We start from the raw sequence: 24,177 nt of genomic DNA, 5'->3' as shown, positions 1-24,177 counted from the left end.
ACCCAAGCAGTAAGGATTACTGAGGGGGGAGGGGCGTGAAGTCTTCTGGGGTGCTGAGAAGGTTCTGTATCTTCTGGGATGTAACCCAGTTGTAACACTTCTTCAGGCTGTACACTTAAGATCAGTACACTTTACATAGTTTACTGTATGTATCTTATGACTTAATAAAATGTGAAATGAAGAAGAATTAAAAACTAAAGTGTGGGAGGAAAAATAAACTTAAGTGGTTTTCTATTGCTGTTAAAGTCCAAAATCGTTATTGTAGTTTGTAAGTCAGGCTGATCAGCTTCCTACCTACTTCTCCAGCTTCATCTCTCTGTTCCCAAGCTTCAGCCCAGCTCTTCTTCTGATTACGGGACCATGGCACACACCGTTCCCTCCTTCCACTGGGAGAATTCTCTCCTCCCCACTTCACCTAGCTCACCTTAATTATTCTGCAGGTCACATCCTGAATTTCCTCAGGGAAGCTTATCCTGATCCTCAAGCTTAGATTAGGTTTCTGATGATATGGTATGATTCTACTTTATAGCACTTACTTTATTGTAATTATTTTTCAAGCTTTGGAAGGTTAGGTAGTAAGTGCATCTTGTTTGTGTTATCTTCCGATGCCCGGTATATAGTAAATACTCATTTCATACTTACCGAATGCTAATTTTAAAAGTGAGCCTTGGATTATCTTAACAAATGAGTAGTCCAAGGCCACGGAGTATGAGCTGAGACCCAAGGCCATCAACAAGTCCTGCTGACTCTGTTTCCAAGGGATATCTTCAAACTGTACACTCTCCCCATCTGTCTATCGCAGGAGCCTTCTACCTGGTCTCTCGGGTTCCAGTCTTTATTCATTACCCACTGGATTATTACAGATAATAATGTCCTATTGTCTATTCTCTCAAAGCAGCCAGATTGATCCTTTTTAACATGAAAAAAGATGGCACTTCTCCCTTGCTCAAAACCTTCCAATAGCTGCTCTGAATTTAGAATATAATGAAAGTCCTTATCTTGGTTTATGAAGCCCACTGTGATATGACTGACTCCATCTGGAGCGCCCTCACCAACCTGACTCTAGCCCAGACGTGTATTCCCCTAACTCTGACATCCCAAGGTCCCAGGCGCTTTCACACTAGCTGAATATTCCAAGAGGAACACTGGTTCCTTCTGGGTGTTCAGTTCAGATGCCCCCTCCTTGAAAAGACTTCCATGAACTCTTGTCTAAAGTAGCTAGGTAGTTACTCTCACTTTCCCTATTTCAGTTTCCAGCTTAACACTTACTGTTCCCGATTTATTTTGATCATCTGTCTCATCTAATGAGAGCAAGAGTGTGCCCTTATGGTCTGCTTAGCTCTGTATCTTTGATACCTAGAACAATGTTTAGCACATAGTAGGTGCTCAGTAGTTAAATATTTGAGATTTGATGAATCCATGAATACCTCAATGCCTGGGCTCTTTGTTCCTTCCCAGCTGTTGGTAACCATAGGCTCATTGAATCCGGTTTCTTCATAGACCACTTAGAGCTGTGCTAGAGTCTAGTGTGGTAGCCAATAGCCACATGTAGCTATTTAAATATAATATTAGATTGGGGCGCCTGGGTGGCTCAGTGGGTTAAAGCCTCTGCCTCCGGCTCAGGTCATGATCCCAGGGTCCTGGGATTGAGCCCCACATCGGGCTCTCAGCTCGGCGGGGAGCCTACCTCCCCCTCTCTCTGTGCCTACCTCTCTGCCTACTTGTGATGTCTGTCTGTCAAATAAATAAATAAAATCTTTAAAATATATATATAATTAGATTAAATTTAAAATTTAGTTCCTTCAGGGGTGCCTGGGTGGCATAGTCGGTTGAGTAGCTGACTCTTGGTTTCTGCTCAGGTCACGTTCTGAGGTCCTGGGATGGAGCCCTGCATTGGGCTCTGGGCTGAGAGCAGAGTCAGCTTGACACTCTTTCTCCCTCTCCATCTGCCCCTCCCTTCTGCACGCCCATGCTCTCTCTCTCTCTCTCAAATAAGTAAATAAATAAGTCAATCTTTAAAATAAAATTCAGTTCTTCCACTGTGCTAATCACATGTCAGGCGCCCATTAGCCACACGTGGCTGGCAGCTCCCGTATTGGACAACACAGATAATAATTTTTATCATTACAGAAAGTTCTGTTGGACAATGCTGATAGAGTTTTTTTTTTACAAATGGATTAATCCCAAAGGGAGTTGTTAGGCCTTGAGTATAAAAATAGTTGCCTTTTGAGGTCTTGTTGCTCTGGAATGGCTGCCTTGTTTTTCCTCCTTTGGACTGGTTTCTGCATGAATTGCCCTACTTGATTGGACAAACTTTATCAAACAGGTGTGTGTGTGTGTGTGTGTGTGTGTTTAATGTTATGTTAGTCACCATATAGTACACCATTAGTTTTTGATGTACTGTTCCATGATTCATTGCTTGCGTATAACAGCCAGTGCTCCATGATATACGTGCCCTCCTTAATACCCATCACTGGGCTCACCCAACCCCCCACCCCCGAAACCCTCAGTTTGTTTCCTGGAGCCCATAGTCTCTCATGATTTGTCTCTGTCTCTAATTCCACCCCCCTTCATTTTTCCCTTCCTTCTCCTAGTGTCCTCCATGCTATTCCTTATGTTCCACATATGAGTGAAACCATATGATAATTGACTTTCTCTGATTGACTTATTTCACTTAGCATAATCTCCTCCAGTCCTGTCCATGTTGAAGCAAAAATCATCCTTTCTGATGGCTGAGTAATATTCCATTGTATGTACCAAGATATGGACCACATCTTCTTTATCCATTCGTCTGTTGAAGAGCATCTCAGCTCCTTCCACAATTTGGCTATTGTGGCCATTGCTCTATGAACATTGGGGGGCATATGGCCCTTCTTTTCACTACATCTGTATCTTTGGGGTAAATACCCAGTAGTACAATTGCTGGGTCATATGGTAGCTCTATTTTTAATTTTTTGAGGAACCTCCACACTGTCTTCCAGAGTGGCTGTACCAACTTGCATTCCCACCAACAGTGTAAGAGGGTTCCCCTTTCTCCACAACTTCTCCAACATTTGTTTTCTTGCCTTGTCAATTTTTACTGTTCTAACTGGCATAAGGTGGTGTCTCAATGTGGCTTTGATTTGAATTTCCCTGATGGCTAATGATGATGAACATTTTTTCATGTGTCTATTAGTCATTTGTATGTCTTCTTTTTTTTTTTTTAAAGATTTTATTTATTTATTTGACAGAGAGAAATCACAAGTAGGCAGAGAGGCAGGCAGAGAGAGAGGAGGAAGCAGGCTCCCTGCTGAGCAGAAAGCCCGATGTGGGGCTCGAACCCAGGACCTGGGATCATGACCTGAGCCGAAGGCAGCGGCTTAACCCACTGAGCCACCCAGGCACCCCCATTTGTATGTCTTCTTTGGAGAAGTGTCTGTTCATGTCTTCTGCCCATTTTTTGACTTGATTATATGTTTTTTGGGTGTTGAGTTTGAGAAGTTCTTTATAGATCTTGGATATCAGCCTTTTGTAGTGTCATTTGCAAATATCTTCTCCCATTCCATGGGTTGCCTCTTTGTTTTTTTGACTGTTTCCTTTGCTGTGCAGAAGCTTTTTTATCTTGATGAAGTCCCAAAAGTTCATTTTTGCTTTTGTTTCCCTTGTCTTTGGAGACGTGTCTTAAAAGAAGTGGCTATGGCTAATGTCAAAGAGGTTACTGCCTAGGTTCTCCTCTAGGATTTTGATGGATTCATGTCTCACACTGATATCTTTCATCCATTTTGAGTTTATCTTTGTGTATGATGTGAGAGAATGGTTGAGTTTCATTCTTCTGCATGTGGCTGTCCAATTTTCCCAGCACCATTTATTGAAGAGACTGTCTTTTTCCCACTGGATATTTTTTCCTGCTTAGTCAAAGATTATTTGACTGTAGAGTTGAGGGTCCATATCTGGTCTCTACTCTGTTCCACTGGTCTGTGTGTCTGTTTTTGTGCCAATACCATGCTGTCTTGGTGATCACAGCTTTGTAGTATAGCTTGAAATCAGGCAATGTGATGCCCAGCTTTGCTTTTCTTTTTCAACATTTCCTTGGCTATTTGGGGTTTTTCTGGTTCCATACAAATTTTGGGATTCAAACAGGTGTTTTGAGGGTCAGTCCATAATTTGAGGATGTCAGAGGTATACAACTTAGAACAAGTAAATCTTTTCATGATAAGCACATAAAAACAAACAGGTGCCTAGAAGATACCAAACTATATAACTCTGTTGAGCAGAAGCATGGTTAGGGGATGTGTTGACCTTGGGTTGGGGGAGGTGAGAGGTTGGCAGTCCTAGATACTCAACTAAATTAACTCTAAGGTAGAATTCCTTTAAGATGAAGTGTTCTGTCAGAAATATAAATATAATTATAAAGCTATGAGCAACATTAAACAGACCAATATTATAGGCCCAGTTCATGAATGAGAATCTGAAGTAAAATATTAGCAAACAGGATCCCAGAGGTCCATTCAAAGAAAAACAGAACAAGATCAAGTGTGGGTTTCTTCAGAAAAGTAAAGATAGTTTAACATCAGGAAACTGATTTATGTAATTTATCAGGTGGATAGATATATAACGAACTCTTCGGAGGCTTAAATGGCATGTGTTTGCTTTTTGTAAAGATTCAATATCCATTGTTAGTTTAAAACCTCAGTGAAATAGGGGTGCCTGGGTGGCTTAGTCGGTTAAGCATCTGCCTTCAGCTTGGGTCATGATCCCAAGGTCCTGGAATCCAGCCCCGCATCGGGCTCCTTGCTCAGCAGGGAGCCTGCTTCTCCCTCGCCCTCTGTCCCTGCTTGTGTTCTCTCTCTTTCTCTCAAATAAATTAATAAAATCTTTAAAAAATAAAAATCTCATAAATAAAATCTAAAAGAAAAAAAAAAAGGGACGTCTGGATGGCTCAGTCAGCTGGGCAACTGCCTTCGGCTCAGGTCATGATCCCGGGGTCCTGGGAATGAGTCTCACATTGGGCTCCTTGCTCAGCAGGGAGCCTGCTTCTCTCTCTGGTCTCTGCCTGCCACTCTGCCTGCTTGTGCACTCTCTCACTCTCTGACAAATAAATAAATAAATAAAATCTAAAAAATAAAAACCTCAGTGAAATAGTAAGTGATGGATATTTTCTTAGTGTAATAAAAATAAATCTATTACAACTCCTGCTAAATAGGGAAACACTAAAAGTATTCCCTTTAAAATCAGGATGAAGACAGTAATGTTCATTAATGCCATTGACCATTTAACATTGTTCTGAAGGTACTAAGCAATGTATTTAGATGAGATTAAAATGTCTTAGAAGTATAAAAATTAGATAGTAGAGAATAATTTCACAGGATTTAAAGGAGATGACCCAAGTACATCAACTGAAAAGCTCTTATAGATGCTAAGAGAATTCAGTAGGTAGCAGGGTTAAAAAAAATTAAGTCAGGGACTCCTGGGTGGCTCAGTTGGTTAAGCAGCTGTCTTCGGCTCAGGTCATGATCCCAGCGTCCTGGGATCGAGTCTCACATCGGGCTCCTTGCTCGTCAGGGAGCCTGCTTCTCCCTCTGCCTCTGCCTGCCATTCTGTCTGCCTGTGCTCGCTCTCTCTCCCTCTCTCTCTCTGACAAATAAATAAATAAAATCTTTAAAAAAAATTAAGTCAGAAAAGATCCCATTTCTGTAGCATTTATAAAGATAAAACACCTAGGGGCGCCTGGTGGCTTGTGGGTTAAAGCCTCTGCCTTTGGCTCAGGTCATGATCTCAGGGTTCTGGGATCAAGCCCCACATCAGGCTCTCTGCTTAGTGGGGAGCCTAGGTCCCCCCACTCTCTCTCTCTGCCTGCCTCTCTGCCTACTTGTGATCTCTGTGTGTCAAATAAATAAATAAAATCTTTAAAAAAAAGATAAAACACCTAGGAATGGACTTAGCAAGAAATACTCACAATCTATATTTTAAAAAATTAAACATCGAAACACTAACAAGCCACACAAAAGGAATCAACACATTGAAAGTCACCATGTTCTGGGACGCCTGCGTGGCTCAGTCATTAAGCATCTGCCCTTGGCTCAGGTCTTGATCCCAGGCTCCTGAGACACATGAACCCTGCCTGGACCCCCCCACTTCCCCAGCACAGAGCCCAGCAGCGCCTGCTTATCTTTCTCTCCCTCTGTCTGCTGCTCCCCCTGCTTCTTCTCTCTCTTTCTGTCAAATAAATACATAAGATATTTTTAAAAAATATATCATCATGTTCTTGAAAAGGAGCCAGCGTGAGAAACATGTTAGTTCTCTCTGAGTAAGATATAAATCTGGTGCGATCTCAATACAAATACCAGTGGGAGCTTTTTTAGGGGAAGGGGGACTAAAGACGCTGATCTTGAAGTTTATTCAGAAAAGGAAGTAAGAAAACATTAGAACATTCTGGAAAAGGAGATCAAAAGGAGCTCTAATAGATATTAAAATATAAAGCTAAATTAATTGGAAGACTGTGGGTGCTAGCAGATTAAAAAGACAGATCAAAAGAGGAAACCTGAAAATCCAGAAGTAAATGCAAATTCTTACACAAATGTGGTTTATGCTAATGGCAGTGTTACCAGTTAGTGAAGAAATAAATCACTGTTTAATAGGTGATTTCAAGGATAGCAAGATAACATTTGGAAATTGTTCTATAGAAAAATAGAGATGAACAGACAGTGGAAAGTAAATTACAAATGACTCTTTTTAAAAAAATTTTAAAAAGATTTTATTTATTTACTTGACAGAGAGAGATCACAAGGAGCCAGAGAGGCAGGCAGAGAGAGAGGGAGAAGCAGGCTCCCTGCTGAGCCGAGAGCCCGATATGGGGCTCGATCCCAGGACCCTGAGATCATGACCCGAGCCGAAGGCAGAGGCTTTAACCCACTGAGCCACCCAGGCGCCCCATTTTAAAGATTTTATTTATTTATTTGACAGAGAGACACAGCGAGAGATGGAATACAAGCAAAGGGAGTGGGAGACGGGGAAGCAGACTTCCTCCTGAGCAGGACCCCGAGGCGGGGCTCGATCCCAGTACCCTGGGATCATGACCTGAGCCCAAGGCAGATGCTTAACGACCTACTCACCCAGGCACCCCAAATTACTTTTAACATAATGAAAATATTTACTAGCAATAAAATGAAAAAGTTCACTCATAATAAGAAATGCAAATAAAAATTATACTCAGATAACATTTTTCACCTTTCACATTGGCAAAGATCAAAATGTTTGATAACACACTAAAGTTGGTGTTGGCATATGGAAATGGACACTCTTAAAAATAGCTCATGTTCAGGGACACCTGGGTGGCTTAGTTGATTAAGCGTCTCCCTTCAGTTCAGGTCTTGATCCCAAGGTCCTGGAATCAAACCCTGAGCCCAGCATCAGGCTCCCCGATCATCAGGGAGTCTGCTTCTGCTGCTCCCCTTGCTTGTGCTCATTCTCTCTCTAATAAATAAATAAATAAATATATATATATATAAATAAATATCTTTAAAAAATAGCTCATGTTCAGTCTCTATGGAGGGCGATTTAGTAATGCTATCAAAATAAAATACACCTACCCTTTGACCTCCAATTTTATTTCTAGCATTTAAAAAATAAGATTTTATTTATTTATTTGGCACAAAGAGAGAGATAGCAAGAGGGAGAATAAAAGTAGGGGGAGTGGGAGAAGGAGAAGCAGGCTTCCCGCTGAGTAGGGATCCCAGGACCTGGGGATCATGACCTGAGCCGAGGGCAGACACTTAACAACTGAGCCACCCAGGTGCCTCTCTAGAAATTTTTTGTTTGTTTGTTTGTTTTGTTTAAGTGACAGAGAGCTAGAGAGAGAGCACAAGTAAACAGAGCGGCAGGGAGAGGGGAGAGAGAGAAGCAGGCTCTCCGCTGAGCAGGGAGCCCAATGCGGGGCTCTATCCCAGGACCCTGGAATCACGACCCGAGCCGAAGGCAGCCGCCCAACCAACTGAGCCACCCGGGCGCCCCTAGAAATTTTTTGATAGCAATACTCCCACATGTGTAAAACAAAATATGTTATTATTGTGGAACTTTTAAAAAAAGGATTTATTTATTTATTTGAGAGAGATTGAGCATGCATCTGTGAAAGCAGGGGAGGGGCAGAAGGAGAGGGAGAGAGAGATTCTCAAGCAGACTCCCAACTGAGCACAGAGGCCTGCTATGTACGGGCTCTATCTCATGACCCTGAGATCATGATCTGAGCTGAAACCAAGAGTCAGACACTGAACCAGCTGAGCTACCCAGATGCCCCTGGAATTGTTTTTAATAGTAAGATTGGAAATGAATTAAAATGCCTCAAAGGGATCTAGTTAAATGGGGTGACCATATAATGGGATACTATGTAGAAGCAGATATAACAATTAACGAGGGAGCTTTTTGATACTGACATGAAATTATGGCCAAGCTATTTTGCTAAGTGAAAAAGACAAGGGGAAGGATATACGGAGAATGTTGGAAAAAAGGAGGAAGGGAATATAAGTGTATATATTTGTAAGTTACCTTGGGAAAAAACATCAGAAACAGTGACAGTGGTTGCTTCCAGGGAGGGCACTGTGGTGTTTGAGGGTCAGGAGTGGAAGAGAGACATTCCACTGTTTACTTGTTGATATTTTCTGAATTTTGATCCATATGAATACCCAAAGAAAGGAAATAAAGTTAAAACCAGAAAAGAAAACGAAAACTTAACTTGCTCTGATTTACACAAAAAGAATGTCTCATGAACCATGTTCTTTTCTTTTCTTCCAGGACCTCTATCCTCAGAGGATTGGCTTTTTATCAACCTGGACTTTTCCTCATGATAGCAAAATGGCTGCCACAGCTCAGGCATTATGTTCTCACACAAACATCCTCCACACAAGAAAGAAGGGACAAAGAAAGCCAAACACTTTCTCCTAATGATGTGTTTTTGTCCTGGGAAGGAAGACTTCCCTATATACATCATTGGTCAGAAATGGACCTCATGTCCATCCTAAACCAATTTCTGGCAGAAGGAAATGGGTTTACTGGCTCCTGGGATTAGGGAAAGGGCCTCTTCTGCTAATATCATGGAATCTTTGTCCTAGTACAGAAATGGGGTTCTGTTCCTAGGAAAGGTACAGAGGTCTGCTGGGGGGTTTGCAGAAAGAATTTATCACAGTCGTCAATGTGAACCACTCCATCTTTTGAAAATAAATAAATAAATAAAAACTTCATTACCCTTTTGGACAACATAGCCCCACATCTCCCACTGCCAGTACTCTATACCCAGTTATGTCCATCTCTCTGATGGACTGCTGCCTTAGCCTCCTTCCTGGGCTCCCTGCCGCCATGCTGTCATCAGTCTGTGTTGCCTTTGTCCCCTGTGTGATATAGGAGTGGCATTCTCAGAAGTCAAGTATGGCAGGCTAGCTGGATTCAGACCCAATTGTCCCCTTCTCACCTCTTCTTGTATCTGGTTCTTTCATTCTTCCTTTCTTTTTTTTTTTTTTTTTAAAGATTTTATTTATTTATTTGACAGACAGAGATCACAAGTAGGCAGAGAAGCAGGCAGAAAGAGAGGAGGAAGCAGGTTCCCTGCTGAGCAGAGAGCCTGATGTGGGGCTCAATCCCATGACCCTGGGGTCATGACCTGAGCTGAAGGCAGAAGCTTTTAACCCACTGAGCCACCCAGGCACCCCTGGTTCTTTCTTTTGAAGATAACAATCAACAGGCTGTCCTCATTGCTTTTCTATCAGCTTTCATTCTAGGGAGAGCTCCTCTCAATATAAAACATGCTCTGTTGGTGTGGCTTGGAGCCTGTTAACTCAGCTCTGGCAAAATAATCGTGGGCTGTGTTATAGGCTGAATCATGTCCCCCCAAATTCATATGTGGAGGTCCTATACCCCAGTACCTCAGGACACGACTGTGCTTGGACATAGTCTTTAAAGAGGTAATTAAATTAAACTGAGGTCATTAGGGTGGGCCCTTATGCAATCTGACCGGCGTCTTTATAAGAGGAGGAGATTAGGGGTCCCTGGGTGGCTCAGCTGGTTGAATGTCCGGCTCAGGTCATGATCTCCTGAGATGGCACTCTGCACTGGGCTCGTGCTCAGCACAGAGTCTGCTTGTCCCTCTCTCTCTCTGCTCTTTCTCTCATTAAAGAAAAAAAGGAGATCAGGACACAAACAGGAGGGAGAAGACCATGTGCAGGGAGAAGACAGCTATCAGGAAGCCAAGGAGAGAAGCCTCAGAAGAAACCCACCCTGCTGACACATTGATCTTGGACTTCTAGCCTCCAGACTGGTGAGAAAATACTTTTCTGTTCTTGAAGCCCCCAGCTTGCAGTGCTTTGTGATGGCAGCCCTAAGAAATTCACACAGACTGGTGTGGTCCTAAGTGTGAACGGTGCCACCTAGAGCCTTAGCACTGTTTCTTTAAAAAAGCTTTCATCCGTTTTATTTTGTTGAAAAATGTATAAAATTTGGTTTTTATCTAAATACATTGGAGCAATGATTAAGGATTCATGTAGTCTGGCTCTGGCATACTGGAAGAGAGGGGGGATTAACTCTAAAGATACAGCTCTCTATAGCTTTTAAAAAAAAACTTAAAAAAATTTTTTTTATTTTATTAGAGAGAGAGAGAGAGAGAAAAAGAACAGGGGGAGGGGCAGAGGGAGAAGCAGACTCCCCGCTGAGCAGGGAGCCGGACTCAGGACTCAATCCCAGGACCCCGGGATCATGACCTGAGCCGAGGGCAGATGTTAAACTGACTGAGCCACCCAGGTCCCCCATGACTTAATTCTTAAAAAAGGAATTTGTATCTAATACTTTCATGGTCAACCTTAAATAACCCAACCACTCCGTTGGCTCAGATGGCTACATGTCCCGCAGCCACGCCATCCTGATGAGCGCCAGCGACAGAGTTCTTAACACTAGACCCACACGGTGGCCTTTTATGGAAGGCGAAGTCCTCTGGCAGCTGCTTCCCTCACAATCCTTCATGTGCAGGTTGTCTCCACCAGGCAGTGAGATAGATAAATTCTAGGGCCCAAACATTTCCTAGTAGAAGAGCTTGAGAAGATTTAAAGTCCTTTTGGGGAGCAAAATAAGACAAAACGGAATAAACAAGTAAAAATCACGAGAGCCCCTTCTGAAGGAGCGCCGAAGGAGGTGGGCCTGGATCTCTTCACCGACAGAATGTGAACTTGGTCTCTCATATTTTATCTCTGAAGTGCGTGCCTTTCCCTTTGACCGGCCATGTGGAAAGAACACTCTTTCACTTTGCACTGTGGCTTGGGGTGTGAGAGTTGGCTCCGACTGAATGCCTGGGGGACGTGAAGGAGATCTGCTTATTTGAGAAAACCAGTCCCCTGCCCCTCCCCCACCTATTCCTCCCCCCCACCACTTTTTTTTTTTTTTTAAACCTTTTCGGGGGAAATTCTATACAGGTGTGTGGTTTGTGAAGGTTTTACCTCCAGAGCCAGACTGACTGGGTGGAAATCCAGCTTTGCCATTTGCAGCTGAATTGGGCAAGTCATTTACCCTCTCTGTGCCTCAGTTTCCCCATTTGTTCAAGGAGAATATTGAAAGTATCTCCCTCAGGGAGATGCAGTGAGGATTGCATAAGTTAATATTATAGTGTCTGGAGCACTGTCTGCCACCTTGTCAGCGATCCCAGGCTAATACTGTTATCACCTAAATTACATACACACCCCGCCCTTTGTAGGATTGTATTTAGTGTTTTGACCTTTGCCTTTGACCATTGCCCCAGTGGAACAGTGTTTCTCTGAGAATCCCAAGAAAATGAGTGATCTAGGTCTCAATCTCTTATTTGCATGTGGTTACAATTTATAAATACACTTGCCATTTTCCTCCCCCTCCCAAACTCTCCCTTCTACCCAGTAACTGTGTCTCAAACCCCCCAGTTGTCAGTCATTCCCTTTCCCATCAGGCAGAGAGGGGAGGGGCGGTCCTCCATGAACCCCATCTTCCTACAGGGTCTACTTCAGTCCGTGTGAAGGGTGGGCTCTCAAAGGGCCTCTGAAGCTTGGGGATGAGCACCACGAATCTGCTGGAGGTCCCGCGGATGTCCTCATCCGTGACCATGTGGCCGGCCTCCTGCTCGGCCGTGCGGAGGCTGCCGAGTGCCGTGGTGGGCAGCAGTGAGCATCACATGCCTGGTCCATGCTGGAAGCTGAGCTGTTGCAGGCCCCGTGGGCAGGAGGGTCTGCAATGAAGTCTCAGGCCCGCTCAGCTGCTGGTGAGAGTCTTGTGGGGGGTACCTATCCAGCCAGTGCCCGGCCCTGCTCTCGGAGGTGCGTCTGAGGCCTGGCCCCTCACGGTCTGCCTCTTAGGGGCCCGACCCAGGCCCTCGGTCAGTCCTGGGTGGGTAGGGCAGCCTCAGGGAGAAGGTGTTCTTGCACGTCCCTTCTCCTGGCTATTCCCAGACACCAAGAGGCATGGGTGACAAGTTGGGTCCTTGGCTCTGTTAGAGGGCATGGCAGCCCAGTGTCTCTGTTTCAGCCAGATGCCAAGCTTTGCCATCCTCCTGGTAGGGTGTGGAGAGTCCAGGAGGGCCAGGGGCACCCTCTTCAGGGGTGGGGTATGGAGGCTCTGGGGAAGCAGGGGGGTCTCCGGGGCCCCGTGCTCCCCCCAGGACCGGCCCATTGTAGATGTAGATGTTGCCGGTGACAGTCACAGACCCACCGGTGACATGAATGCCGCTGGTACCTGTGGGAAAGGAGGCCGACTGAGAGGGGCTGATGGCAAGCTGTTGGGAGTCTCTGTCTTGCTCTGCTTCAGTCTTCTTATTTCTGTCTGGCCCACACTTGCCTCCTGCCCACCATCCCTCCCACCCCACCCTTCCTTCCCTCCCCCTCTCCTCCCTGCTACCTGCCCTAGGCTCACCATGGGCCACCTGGCTTTGCTCTGGGAGCTCTGGCTCCAGCTCCCTGGCCTGGCTGAGAGGACTCTGTTGCTGCAGCATCTCTTCCTCCAAACCTGGGGGTGCTGGGAGCCTGGCCGAGGCGGGGGCTATGTCTCCAAAGGGCAGAAGTGGCTTTACCAGGTCAGGGAAATGTGGGTTGACCCTTGGAGGCTCCCAGCTTCCATCAGCGGTATTTGATTCCTCTCCCTGGAGGAGAGAGGCAGAGAACCAACTGATGACATGGGTCTTGGATCCCAGCTTTCTTGAATTCCCACACCCCATCCCATGCTTAGGCAGCTCACTGTTCTCCTTTACTCCACTTCATGCTCCCTGCCACAGGGCCTTTGCACTTGATGCCCCTCTTCCTGGGGCACTTTCCCCGAGATGTTCTGATGGATGGCTCCCTCATTTCTTCAGCTCTCTGCTCAAATATCAGTTTGTCAGAGAGGCCCTCTCTGTCCACTCTAAGATAATGTACCCCCACCCTTTGCCACTGTCACTCACTGTCCCCCTACTGAGCTTTATTTAACAACTATCACCCACTGATATGTATTTCTTTAACTTTAGTCTTGCTCCCTTGGCCTGTAACTCCAGGAGGGCAGGAACTTTGCTTTGTTCACTGCTATATCCACTGGTGCCCAGAACGGAGCCTGGCACATGGTAGGCTCAATCACTTATTAGTTGAGTGGATGTTGAAGCCTACACACTCTTACCCTGCCTACCCCACCCTGTTCACTTAGCCCAGCCTGGCCCTCCCTGCTGTCTTCTCAGCCTTCCCCATTACCTCTGGACGCCTCTTCAGCAGAGATCCTGCAACGGAAAATGAAATGGGGGTCAGGCCTCCATTAGGCCCTGGGCCCTCTGGCTTGCACCGTTCACAGCCTACCGGGGTGTATGCCCCCCACCGTGGGTTCCCAGGGCTATCGTTGCCCTTATCTCCAGCCTAAGAATAGGGGGCTGGGTGGAGAGGATATCCATGCTGGGGGCGGGCATCGCAAGTTTTCCCTCCCTCATGCAGGTGAGGGCAGCCAGCTAGCCAGGCCTGCCTCCCTGCCTGTATCCAGCTTCTTCCTACCTAGCTTCCTGCAGAGAGAGGGGTGGCTCTTCCAGGTGCAGGCCAGGACGGTGGTGAGGAGCAGGAATGAGGCCAGTGGCAGCAGGATGGCCAGCACCATCATAGTTCCTGTGGGGACAGCAGACGGGGGAGCCATGATGACACTGGAAAGGGCAGGGTGGGCGGGGTGGGGGGCTAGCTAAGGACCAGGTTTCCAGTAGTTTGGGCGACCTACAGAAAAGAAGGAGCAGCTTTTCCCTTCCAGACCCACTACAGCTCCTAAAGGCAGAATTAGAGAAATTTCCCTTGGGTTACAGAGAAGGGAAACCAAGTCAGACTTGGAGAGGACCTGCTGACAGCCAAGAGCAACTCAGGGATGGAGATCTTTGGGGTGGTGCTGGTGGCCACCACATAGAGACCAGGGAAAGAGGCAGTTTGTGGGTGAGAACAGATGCATGCTCAGTTGGGTTTCCAGGGCTGGAAGAGGGGGTGGGAGGAGGTACAGGGAGGGTGGGGCTTGGGTTTGTAAGCGACTCAGGACACAGGGTAGAGCAACACTTCTGTCGACGTGCCCATCCTAGAGAGAGGCCACTGTAGGGGATGAGATTGCCCCTCTGTCTCTGTGGGGTGTTTCTGGGGGTGAGAGAGGAGAGGCTGCAAGTTCCCCACCCCCTTGCTTAGGGCCAGTTCCAGGAGGGGGAGGGAAGGGAGGCTGGGACTTGGGTTTCTCAGATTCTGGTATGTAGCCTTGGTAATTTCTGTCTTTCACAGCAGAGTCTACAGTGCCCATCACGTGTCTGGAGAAGGTTAGGAAGGATTGGAGAGCTGCATCCTGGAAGCTTGCCCTTTCTGATCCACCTAAACCTGGGGCTTAAGGGAGGATAGAGTGGGAGGCCTGGGAAAAAAACTAAACCTGGAGTCCAAGACATCTGGGTTCCAGCCCAATTGGGTGACTTTTTATCATTCCTCCTTTTGGAGCATATCAAAGGTAAAATGAGGGGGTTAGGTACATACGGTCTAAAATTCCAGCTCTAAAGTGCCAGTGGCATGATGCATGGTTATAAAGTAAAAAGAGGACATGGAAAAAGATTTAGGATATATTTGAGTGAAAAATCAAGTTACAAAATATTCAAATGACTCCACTTTTAGAAAAACAACTGGAAGGATATATTAAGAAATGTTAAGAGTGGATATGCTAAGTGATGGTCCTGTGGGTGGTTTTTAGTTTTGTTTCTCTGAATTTTCTGATTTTCTACAGTGTGCGTACATTTATGGCACGGGTTCTGGAGTAAGAAGGAACCGAGTGTAGGTTTTCATAACATCAGTTACCACCTGTGTGATCTGGGGCAAGTCACATGAACTCTGCCGAGCCTCCTTCCCTCCGTGAGCATAATAACAGAACTACAGTTGACCCCGGAACAACATAGGGGTTAGGGGCGCCGACCACCATGCAGTCGAAAATCCATGTATAACTTTTGATTCCCAAGAAGTCTTCACTCTGAATAGTCTGCCGTTGGCTAGAAGCCTTACCAGTAACACAGCTGATTAATGCAGGTTATGTATTTATATACTGTGCTCTCACAATAAAGTGAGAGCAAAGAAAATGTTAGAGAAAATCATAAGGAAGAGAAAATGATTTACAGCACTGTGCTGTATTTTTTGAAAAAAAGCCACATATAAGTGAACCTGCGCAGTCATGTTGTTAAAGGGTCATCTGTACTTTGTAGAGTCATTAAGCAAGATTAAAAGAGTTAGGGACGCCTGGGTGGCTCAGTGAGTTAAGCATCTGACTTTGGCTCGGGTCATGATCCCAGTGTCCTGGGATGGAACCCTGCTTCAGACTCCATGCTCAGGGGGAGCCTGCTTCTCCCTCTGCCTGCCTCTCCCCCTGTGTGTACTCTCTCTCTGTCTCAAATAAATATATAAAATCTTAAAAATATATATTAAATGAGTTAGTGATTGTCAGGTGCCGACAGAGTGTCTGACACACTAGCTGTCGATAAATGAAAGATATCATTATGTGGTAACTTAAAAAAAGTTAATAAACTCTCTCCCAACTTATAATCTTTATAGTCATTAGAAATATCCCTCAATCATTTGCTGGGCTAGGAAACCAATAAGTTCACAGAACAAACAAACAAACAAAAAGCAACAAACTGAGAAAGAGTCAAATGTGGGGTGAATTTTCTAATAATATAAGCGTGTAATCTAATAAGCAGATTCTTAGTCTAGTAAGTAGATTATATGACGGTGGCAGGTCTAAAGTGATGACAGTGATGTCAGCTACAATTTCATGTCAGTAGGAGTGGTCCTTGGCACACATTGTATGTAACTTACAAGTTATAGGTATATATATAACATTATATATATGTGTATACATATGTTATATATGTGTGTTATATGTAACATATATATAACATATGTATACACATATATATGTTATATATATATGTTAAGTTATATATTATATGTTAATAGTATATGTTAAGTTCACCTAGGATACACCCTAAGGAACTTCTCCACTTGCCCCAATTCTGAGATGCATTCAGCTTTTCCCCACTTTTTGAGATAGAAGGAATAAAGGCATCTTTCCAGACTTCCCTCCCCACCCCCCGCCCCGCCCCTCCCCATGTGCCCCTCAGCCCCAGGCCCTCACCTGGCATCTCCGAGTGCTCTGGGGGATTTCTGCAGCTGGCGTCAGACCGGGCAGTGCCTGGAACTGCCTCCACCAGGCCCTGCTCCTCACACCTGCAGCAGAAAGAGAGGCCCGATTCAGGTGGGCACAGGGCTGGGAGTGGCAGGGTGAGCCCATGGGTGTGAGCATAGGGTGGTCAGCAGCTGGCACTTCTAGGATGGTAGGGGAGTGGGGTGGAGGGACACTCACCTTGTATGGGGCTGGCAGCGGGCCCTGGGGGAGGAGGTGTTCTGGAAGTGGCCTGCCTTACAGGGCACACAGTTTCTGTTAACTAGCCCGACTTCATCTGGCAAGAGAAAAGCAAGGCCAGCCATGGTGAGTGGGCAAGGGTGGGGGGCGGGTCTTTCCATGCTGTGAATTTCCGCCGGTCCCTGCTTGCCACCCCATCTCATTCCTCGGCACCTTTCCTGATCTCCCTCTTGCTGAGAGAAGCTTTCTGAGATTCTGCTTCTGTCCAGGTGTCTCTGCAGACCCCTGTGGTGGGTCTTTCACAGGGAGGGAGAGGTGGCTCTTTATACCCAAGAGAACTACCTGGGGGGCTCCGCCCCCAGCCCTGGATGGTGCTCCCTGCACCCAGCATCCTTCCTGCCCTCCTCCCACAGCAACCTCTGACCTGTCGGCTTGGCCTCAGTGCCTGGTGGGCAGTCGGAGAGTGGCTCACAGTGTACACACTCCGTGTCCCAGTGCACGCAGAACATTCCTGGTTGGCAGCGGCACTGGGTCTTCTGTCTGCTGGTGCAAGGCATGGTCTCCTCGAAGCCCAGCACTGGCGGGGAGACAGGAGAGCTCAGTGGAGGGCCCACGCTCTGGGAGATCCCAGCCTCCCCCAAGCCCCCTGCTACTCACTCTGGTCACAGGGGCGGCACAGCTGGCAGATGGAGAGATGGTTCCAGTGCTCGTTGTAGGAATTTTCGGGACACTGGACACAAACGGTGTCCTGGCTGGGGCTGCATTCCACGGAGACGTGTGTGCCTGGAACAGGAGTGGGGCCCTGCAGTGTCAGGGGAGCCCGAATCCCCACTTGCCTCTGCAGCTCTGCTCGCTGCAAGACCCTGTCCTCTGGAGAGCCACCCACGAAGGATGGCTGCCTGGCTTTCCTGGGAGATGGTGTCTGTCTTCCCTCCGAGGCAGCAGCGGGGTGGGCCAGAGTCCCCTGCCACTCACCTCCCGTCCCCAGCTTCCTCGGGCCATTGCCTCTCACCTGGGGGGCAGCGGGAGCAGCAGACCTGATGCTTGGGTTCGTAGTACTCCTTTTCCCGGTCCCAGCACGTTCGGTTCTCTGTGTGGTATGGGGGCTCCTTCACGGGGAGATGGAGGTGGGGGGGAGAATTACTCAGGGGTCTACTGGGGAGGGCAGAGGGACTAGAGAGAGGGTTGTGCAGACCCCCTTTTGCCCTCCCAAGCCAGCCACCACCCACCTACATGGGCCCCTCCCTCACCAGTCGGGCCTGGGATGCTGCCAGGAGACCGCAGAGGCCCAGGATGAGAGGCCCCCAGGCCAGGCCGCAGGGGGAGGCGGCCCATGGCAGGCGCATGGCGGCCAGTAGGCCAGTCGGCCAGATGGGTGGAGGCCGGGGCAGGAAGGTGGGAGGCCTGCACGTCCTGGGCAGTGGTGGCAGCAAGCTCCCAAGCCCAGGGCCTGGGACAGGGCTCGGGCTGACGTGCCCCCGAGGGCCTTGCGGCCGGCCCTGGCCTGGCCTCCAGGGCTCCAGCGCCGGCTCAGGAAGTGGGAGTGGAGCGAGCCGGCCTTCGGGGCGGGGACAGGGAGCTCTGGGAGCAGAGGCAGCTGTCGCAATCGGGGAAGAGGAACAGGCTTGGCTGCCCCGATGCAGGGCGGGAGGGGGCGGCCGGGAAAGCACGTGAGGGCAGCAGGGCCGGAACCGGGCCTCCTCCCTTCTTCGGAAGCCTGGCCAGCAGGGGAGGACTGCAGGGGTCGGCTAGGTGGGAAAGGGCAGCAGAGTCAGTGGACAATGCTCAGATGGGCCTCGGAGAGCAGGGCAGAGCTGGCTTGGAACAGAGAGAGACAGACAGAGCTGTGTCCAGCTGGGTGCCAGCTCTGAAAGTGGAAGGGCCTGTGGTTGACAGACGTGGGGAGTGCAGGGACCCCCAGGGACCCACAGTCAGCCAGCCAGCCAGCTGCAGCATCTGGGAAACAGAAGTCCCACTTGGCATCCATCTGGATGCCTGGGAGTTCCTGCCCTGTTGTGTGACTTTTTAAAAGACAAGCTACAAAGGCATAACAAGTCAGACAGCCCTCCCTCTGCGTGATCCATACCTGTGCCCACGTTAATGGGCGCAGGTCACCAAGAAGACACTGCAGAGAGGGCAGCGATCCCCGCTCCCCTGTTCTTAGATGACAGGGAAGAACGGGTAGACCCAGTACTGGAAGATGAGTAGGGGCAGCTGCCCTGGAGCTGGACAACCTTGGCCCTCAGTCCCAGCTTCCTCATCCAGGAGACTGAATCCCTCTGCATGGGAGGAGGCTGAGAGCCCACCCATCCAGCCCCCTCGCCTCAAGGGTGAGAAGACGGAGGCTGAGGGGGCCACTGAGAGGAGACTGGGATTCCAGGGGGTTTGGTCTTGTCCCTACCCCCTTTCTTCCCATCATTTCCCTGCGACCCATTAACAGCACCCCCATGTCCCCTGATGTCAAGCTCTCTGGTCTTTAGGTCTCTGTGCTCCTGGCTAGCTCCCATCTGTCCTTGAGCTTCAGCAGGGCTCTGGGGAGCACCCCACCCCCACCCCAACCAGGCTGCTCGGCTCCCACCCAACTGCAGTCTGGGACCTGCTGCTTTCTGCCTCCTGCCCCACCAGGTTGTGAACTCAGCAATGGTCTGGGTGGAATCTTTAAGTCCAGCTCCCAGTGCTTAGCCCAGTCTGGCCCATGCCCAGTGTTTGGTATGTATTTATGGAGTAAACGACGAGGCCTTGCTCATATCACCCAGACAGTCCGTGCAGACCCAGCCTGGAGTTCAGAGTTCCTGATTCCTGGGTTCCAAGCTCAACCAGCAACCACGCTGCCTCCTTGTGACTTGGACTGTCTCCTTTGGCGTGAGGGTCTGACTTACTCTCCGGAGATAGGTTGCCTAGGCACTGTCCCACCCCTCTCCCTGCAGGGCCCTGCACTCATCCTTGCATTGGTTGGTCTGACTGGCTGGATAGGTCTTGGTGGGGAGCTGGGAAGTCCTGGTGCAAGAGTGTGTCTGGGGAGGAGGGCTCCCAAGAGAGTGAAGGGGCTGCCTGAGTGTAGACAGCTCAGTTCACTCTCCTGGTACAAGCCTGAGATCTGTACTCTGTGGGCAAGTGTTTATCCGGAGGGTCCAAGGCCGCCTGGAAAGGGAAGACATTTCAGAGCAGCATGCACAGCTTGGGGCTGCTGCTCTTTCCTGGTCAAGGGAACTGGGGGCTGGGACTGGACTCAGCACTGAGCTCTCCAGTGCATCGAGGCATGTCTGTGTGTGTGGGGTCCCCAGAGCCTTCTTTCTCCTTTTTCTTTTTTTACATTTTATTATGGAAATTTGCACTAGCATATACGTACACAAAAGGGGAGAAAATAATATTGTGAACTCCAGCTTGGGCTCATGGCAGTTTCCTCCATACAGCCTTCCTCCATTCTTCCAATCTTCCCTTGATTATAGAAGCAAACCCCAGACACAGATCATGTCATTTGAAAATATGGCAGGATTTGATCCAAAAGACAGGAGGAACTCCTGTTTCTTTTAACTGAGGTATAATTCATAAACAATGAAATGCATAAAGTACACTAATCTTATGCATACAGATCAGTGAATTTTCACTTTTGTATGTTTTTGTGTATCTCCCTACGACACTTCCTGTACTTCAAAAGGTTTCTGCTTCACAGGTAAGCACTATCTCAGATCTTTTTAAAGCCCAACTGGCTGGACTACGTTTTTTTTCTGCTGCCAATCTCATGCCGTCACGTCAGCCTTCAAGGACTCTCTGGATCCTAGATGAGAGCCTTAAGATCTGGACTTTTATCCTGGTCCCATCACTTCCTCTCTCTGGGCCTCTTTTTTTCCCCCCCTTTGCCAGTCACCTGCCGGTTTGCTTACAGATCTGTTCTCTAGTTTCCTCGGCTCTGTGTTGTATTACTACTGGAAACTACATTTCCCAGATTCCTTTTTCCTCCGGCTTTTGGGTAGGTTCAGCCAATAGGAAGACAGGTGGGAGGAAGACAGGTAGGTGGGAGGAGGAAAGAAGCCAGGCTCTTTCTCCCTGTCTCTCTCTGCTTTCAGACTTCGGACCTCACCTGCGGTTGGTTGTGCTTCTTCCTTCTCTCCTTTCATAATCCCATCTCCTCTCAGGCAGCCCCCACTATTTACTTCCTGCCAAATGGCTTAGGGGGCCTCCGGGTCTATAATGCTACATGACCCTGCTGGTTCTCCAGTCCTGGAGGTGAGGCGGCCTCCTGTTTTGCTGCATTCTGGGTTGTCTGCTGTCCCCCTTGGCTTCTTATCTCCTTCATCACCGATGGACCAATCCCCTGGGTTAAATTTCTTCCACTTGAAAGACTCAGAGCTTTTCCTGTTTCTAGGCTGGACCACGATGGACAAAGCTTAGCAAGAAATGGTTATTATGCCCACCCAGCCCTCTCCAGGAGGATGAAGGAAACTCACAGCGGAGATCCATGAATTCTTTATGGACAGGGCATTGTCTTGGTTTCTTTCCTTTGTGTTCTTCGCCAGCTTCCTTCAAGTTGTACTGATTTTCTTTGGGCAGCGCCAGGCCTGGACAGTGTACCCCACAGATTCTCGAAACATCTGGGAGTGGGGCCCTTCTCTCAGGCCTTCCTCCACGGGGCCTGCTGAGAGATCCTTCTTCCCAGAGGTCCAGGAAGAGTCCAAAAAGGGGGTTGGTGGGAATGGATTCTTTAAAAATTTTTTAAAAAAAGATTTTATTTATTTATTTGACAGAGCACAAGTGGTGTGTGTGGTGGGGGGGGGGGTGGCAGGCAGAAGGAGAGGAAGAAGCAGGCTCTCCGCAGAGCAGGGGCTCAATCTCAGGAGGGCTCAATCCTAGGACCCTGGGATCATGACCTGAGTTGAAGGCAGAGGCGTAACTGACTGCGCCACCCAGGAGCCCTACGAATGGATTCTTTTGGATACTCTTTCTTTTTTTCCTCTTCCCCACACTGCTCTTAGCCAACTAGTGCCCTTAGAAAGGGTCTGGGAAACACTGAGATATGAGTCATGGGTGAGGGCCAGCCTCCTCCAGATTGTTTGCATTTTCACTGGGGACCATCCTTCTCTATAATCCCAAAGAATCATCCAGTTGTCATTTGTGCCAAGGTAGAGAAATACTGCCTTGACCCAAAGGAATAAACTTCTAATGGTGAACTTCTAAGCCTCCTGCCAGGTGACCGGAGTAGGAGTCGCAAGGAGGAATTTTCCATACCATGTAAGCGCAGATAGAAGTATCACTGTTTTCCACAGTGGGCAGCCCAGTGTTGAAATGCTAATTAGCTCTAAGTAGTGAGAACAGAGAGTTGCATTTAATTGAGTGACTCATATTTTACACTAGAAAGGATAGAAGCTGAAATGGAAAAAGTGAAGGAAATTTAGATAAATTAATAGATGAAAAATTAATGAGTTATCCAAGGAAATCAGGATGTTTGATGGAGATGCTTTCTTCTAGCGCATCGCTCTCTGTCAAAGATGAACCTTGAGTCTGAAGATGCTGATTTTGTGGTCTTCTGCAGAGTGGGTCAACAAAGAGTGACCAGTAGACAGTGGGGCCACCAAGACGAATAAGCCTAGCACCCGTTCTTAGAGAACTCAGTAGGATCTGTGCACATGCAGGCACACAAACCCACACATGCACACACGCACAGGTTAATAGTATCCAGCAGTCAGTGCCGCCTTAGAATTCTCAACAAGGCTTCTCTGGGAGTGTGGGTGAGAAAGTGATTATTTCCATCATGTCCTGTTCCCCAGAGAGCAAGAGGCCAGAAGACCCTTTAAACTCAGGACCCTCATCACTGCAGACCCTCTATTTTACTTCTCTCCCTGTAGCCTTTTCCCATTTTATGGTCAAAGCCTAGGGTCAGGGGATGGCTAGAGCTGGGAGGGAAGGAACAGCTTGGTTTTTGGGAGAGGCTGGGGGAACTTCCAAACTGAGGACAACAAGGCCCTGGGTCCACAGCAGAGCAAGACTCCACTTCTTTGGAAGTCAGGAGAACAACACTGAGCAGGGAAAAAAGAAGAAGCTCAGCTATCCTACTGGCTTCCCTCCTAACTCCTGGGTGACTTTGGGCACGTCACTTAGCTTCTCCGGGGCCGTGGTTCCTTCTTACATTAAGTCAATTGGAAGGGGCCTTTGGGACCATCTGGGCTGTCTCACCCTCACTTGCCCCTGCCATTTCACTTTTCAGATGAGAGCACAGGGGCCCAGAGAGGTAAAGTGCCTTTTTCAAAGTCACATAGTTTAAAGGCAAATATGGGAGTCACAGAATACCTATGACATGGTCCCATTTACGAAAAAAAAAATACATGTAGGCCTATAAAAGCACACAAAAAGATCCAGACCAATATATAGATTATGACGGCTCTCCTTGGGTGGAGGGGTGGGTGGGAAATGGAGCAAAGGGGAGCTTTTGTCGTTCTGTGTATTTCTGTATTGCTGGAAAGCTGCATTGCCACAACAATGTGTTTGGGCATGATTTCTGCACTTTCAAAGATCATGTTTTATTTTACTTATTTAATTTTAAAATTTTATTTATTTATTTGACAGACGGAGAGAGAGCAGGAACACAAGCCCAGGGAGTGTGAGAGGGAGAAGCAGATTCCCCGATGAGCAGGGAGCCCCATGTGGGGCTGGATCATAGGACCCTGGGATCATGACCTGAGTTGAAGGCAGACGCTTAACGACGGGGCCACCCAGGTGCCCCTCAAAGATAATATTTTAAATGGAGCCAGGACAGAAACAGAAGTGTAGGTCTCAGAAACAGAAACAGTCTCAGATTTCCGTTTCTCACAACAACAAACTTGATCTGGCCCATTCCAGATCTAGGACACTTTCTCGAAGCCCGAGCTCCCTCCCGGTACCCTGCAAGGTAGTTCCAGGGACACCATGTGCTCCTGCTCAGCCCAGCCAGCCCTGGCAATTCTGCTCACAGAGCCCTTGGAGTTGAAAACTCTGTGCTATGCCGCTTGAAGCCACGGCTGGATATCAGACACTAGCAAGGGAATACAGAAGACAGGGAAGTGCCTCTGGGAAACTTCAGGATCAAACAGGCAGGGTGCTGCATACCCTGTTTGTAGGTAGGATCGCTCCTTGTTTAGGGACCTGACTTCAGGGAGAATGGAGGATCTAGGGGTGTCAGGGTCCCACGGGAACGTGGGGATGGTGTAACGAGAGCTTTTCACAGAGTCAGGTAGAGAATTGGGGACCCAGATTGCTGAGGAGCCCAGGCACTCTGTGTGGGAACCTTCATGGCTTTCAAAACCAGGTGCAGGGGAGCTCCAATTCCCCATGAGTCTCTGGCTGGTTCATCATGGGAAATAA

General features: G+C 48.0%; 2 protein-coding genes across 3 annotated transcripts in view; one reads left to right on the top strand and one right to left on the bottom strand.

Annotated features, from left to right (window-relative positions):
- The window catches only part of VAMP1 (vesicle associated membrane protein 1), a 77,778-nt gene extending 68,206 nt beyond the window's left edge, over positions 1 to 9,572 (top strand). For both annotated transcript variants that reach the window (XM_047743146.1, XM_047743145.1), the window contains exon 6: positions 8,767 to 9,572. In XM_047743146.1, coding sequence (XP_047599102.1) covers positions 8,767 to 8,819 — 53 coding nt within the window. In that variant the 3' untranslated portion in view covers positions 8,820 to 9,572. The remainder of the gene's footprint in view (positions 1 to 8,766) is intronic.
- A 2,219-nt stretch (positions 9,573 to 11,791) lies between these two features.
- Positions 11,792 to 18,408, bottom strand: LTBR (lymphotoxin beta receptor). The gene is made up of 10 exons (XM_047743138.1): positions 18,093 to 18,408; positions 17,855 to 17,951; positions 17,500 to 17,625; positions 17,267 to 17,419; positions 16,843 to 16,939; positions 16,615 to 16,706; positions 13,980 to 14,087; positions 13,689 to 13,714; positions 12,886 to 13,111; positions 11,792 to 12,708 (listed from the first exon to the last, which is right to left on the bottom strand). Exons 1-10 carry the CDS (start codon positions 18,186 to 18,188, stop codon positions 12,467 to 12,469), a joined length of 1,263 nt encoding a protein of 420 aa, XP_047599094.1. The 5' UTR covers positions 18,189 to 18,408; the 3' UTR covers positions 11,792 to 12,466.
- Between the last annotated feature and the right edge of the window lie 5,769 nt (positions 18,409 to 24,177).

Source organism: Lutra lutra, chromosome 8, assembly GCF_902655055.1.
Source record: "Lutra lutra chromosome 8, mLutLut1.2, whole genome shotgun sequence".
Lineage (NCBI taxonomy): Eukaryota > Metazoa > Chordata > Mammalia > Carnivora > Mustelidae > Lutra > Lutra lutra.
This window is presented reverse-complemented; position numbering and strand designations above follow the sequence as displayed.

Bases quoted from the DNA above. Each gene is read 5' to 3' on its own strand.
- LTBR (XM_047743138.1), bottom strand. From the start codon at position 18,188: ATGCGCCTGCCATGGGCCGCCTCCCCCTGCGGCCTGGCCTGGGGGCCT. The intron at 13,112-13,688 runs GTAATGGGGAAG...TCTCTCCTCCAG, and splicing joins TGCTGAAGAGGCGTCCAGAG to GGAGAGGAATCAAATACCGC. The intron at 12,709-12,885 runs GTGAGCCTAGGG...CCTTTCCCACAG, and splicing joins GCAAAGCCAGGTGGCCCATG to GTACCAGCGGCATTCATGTC.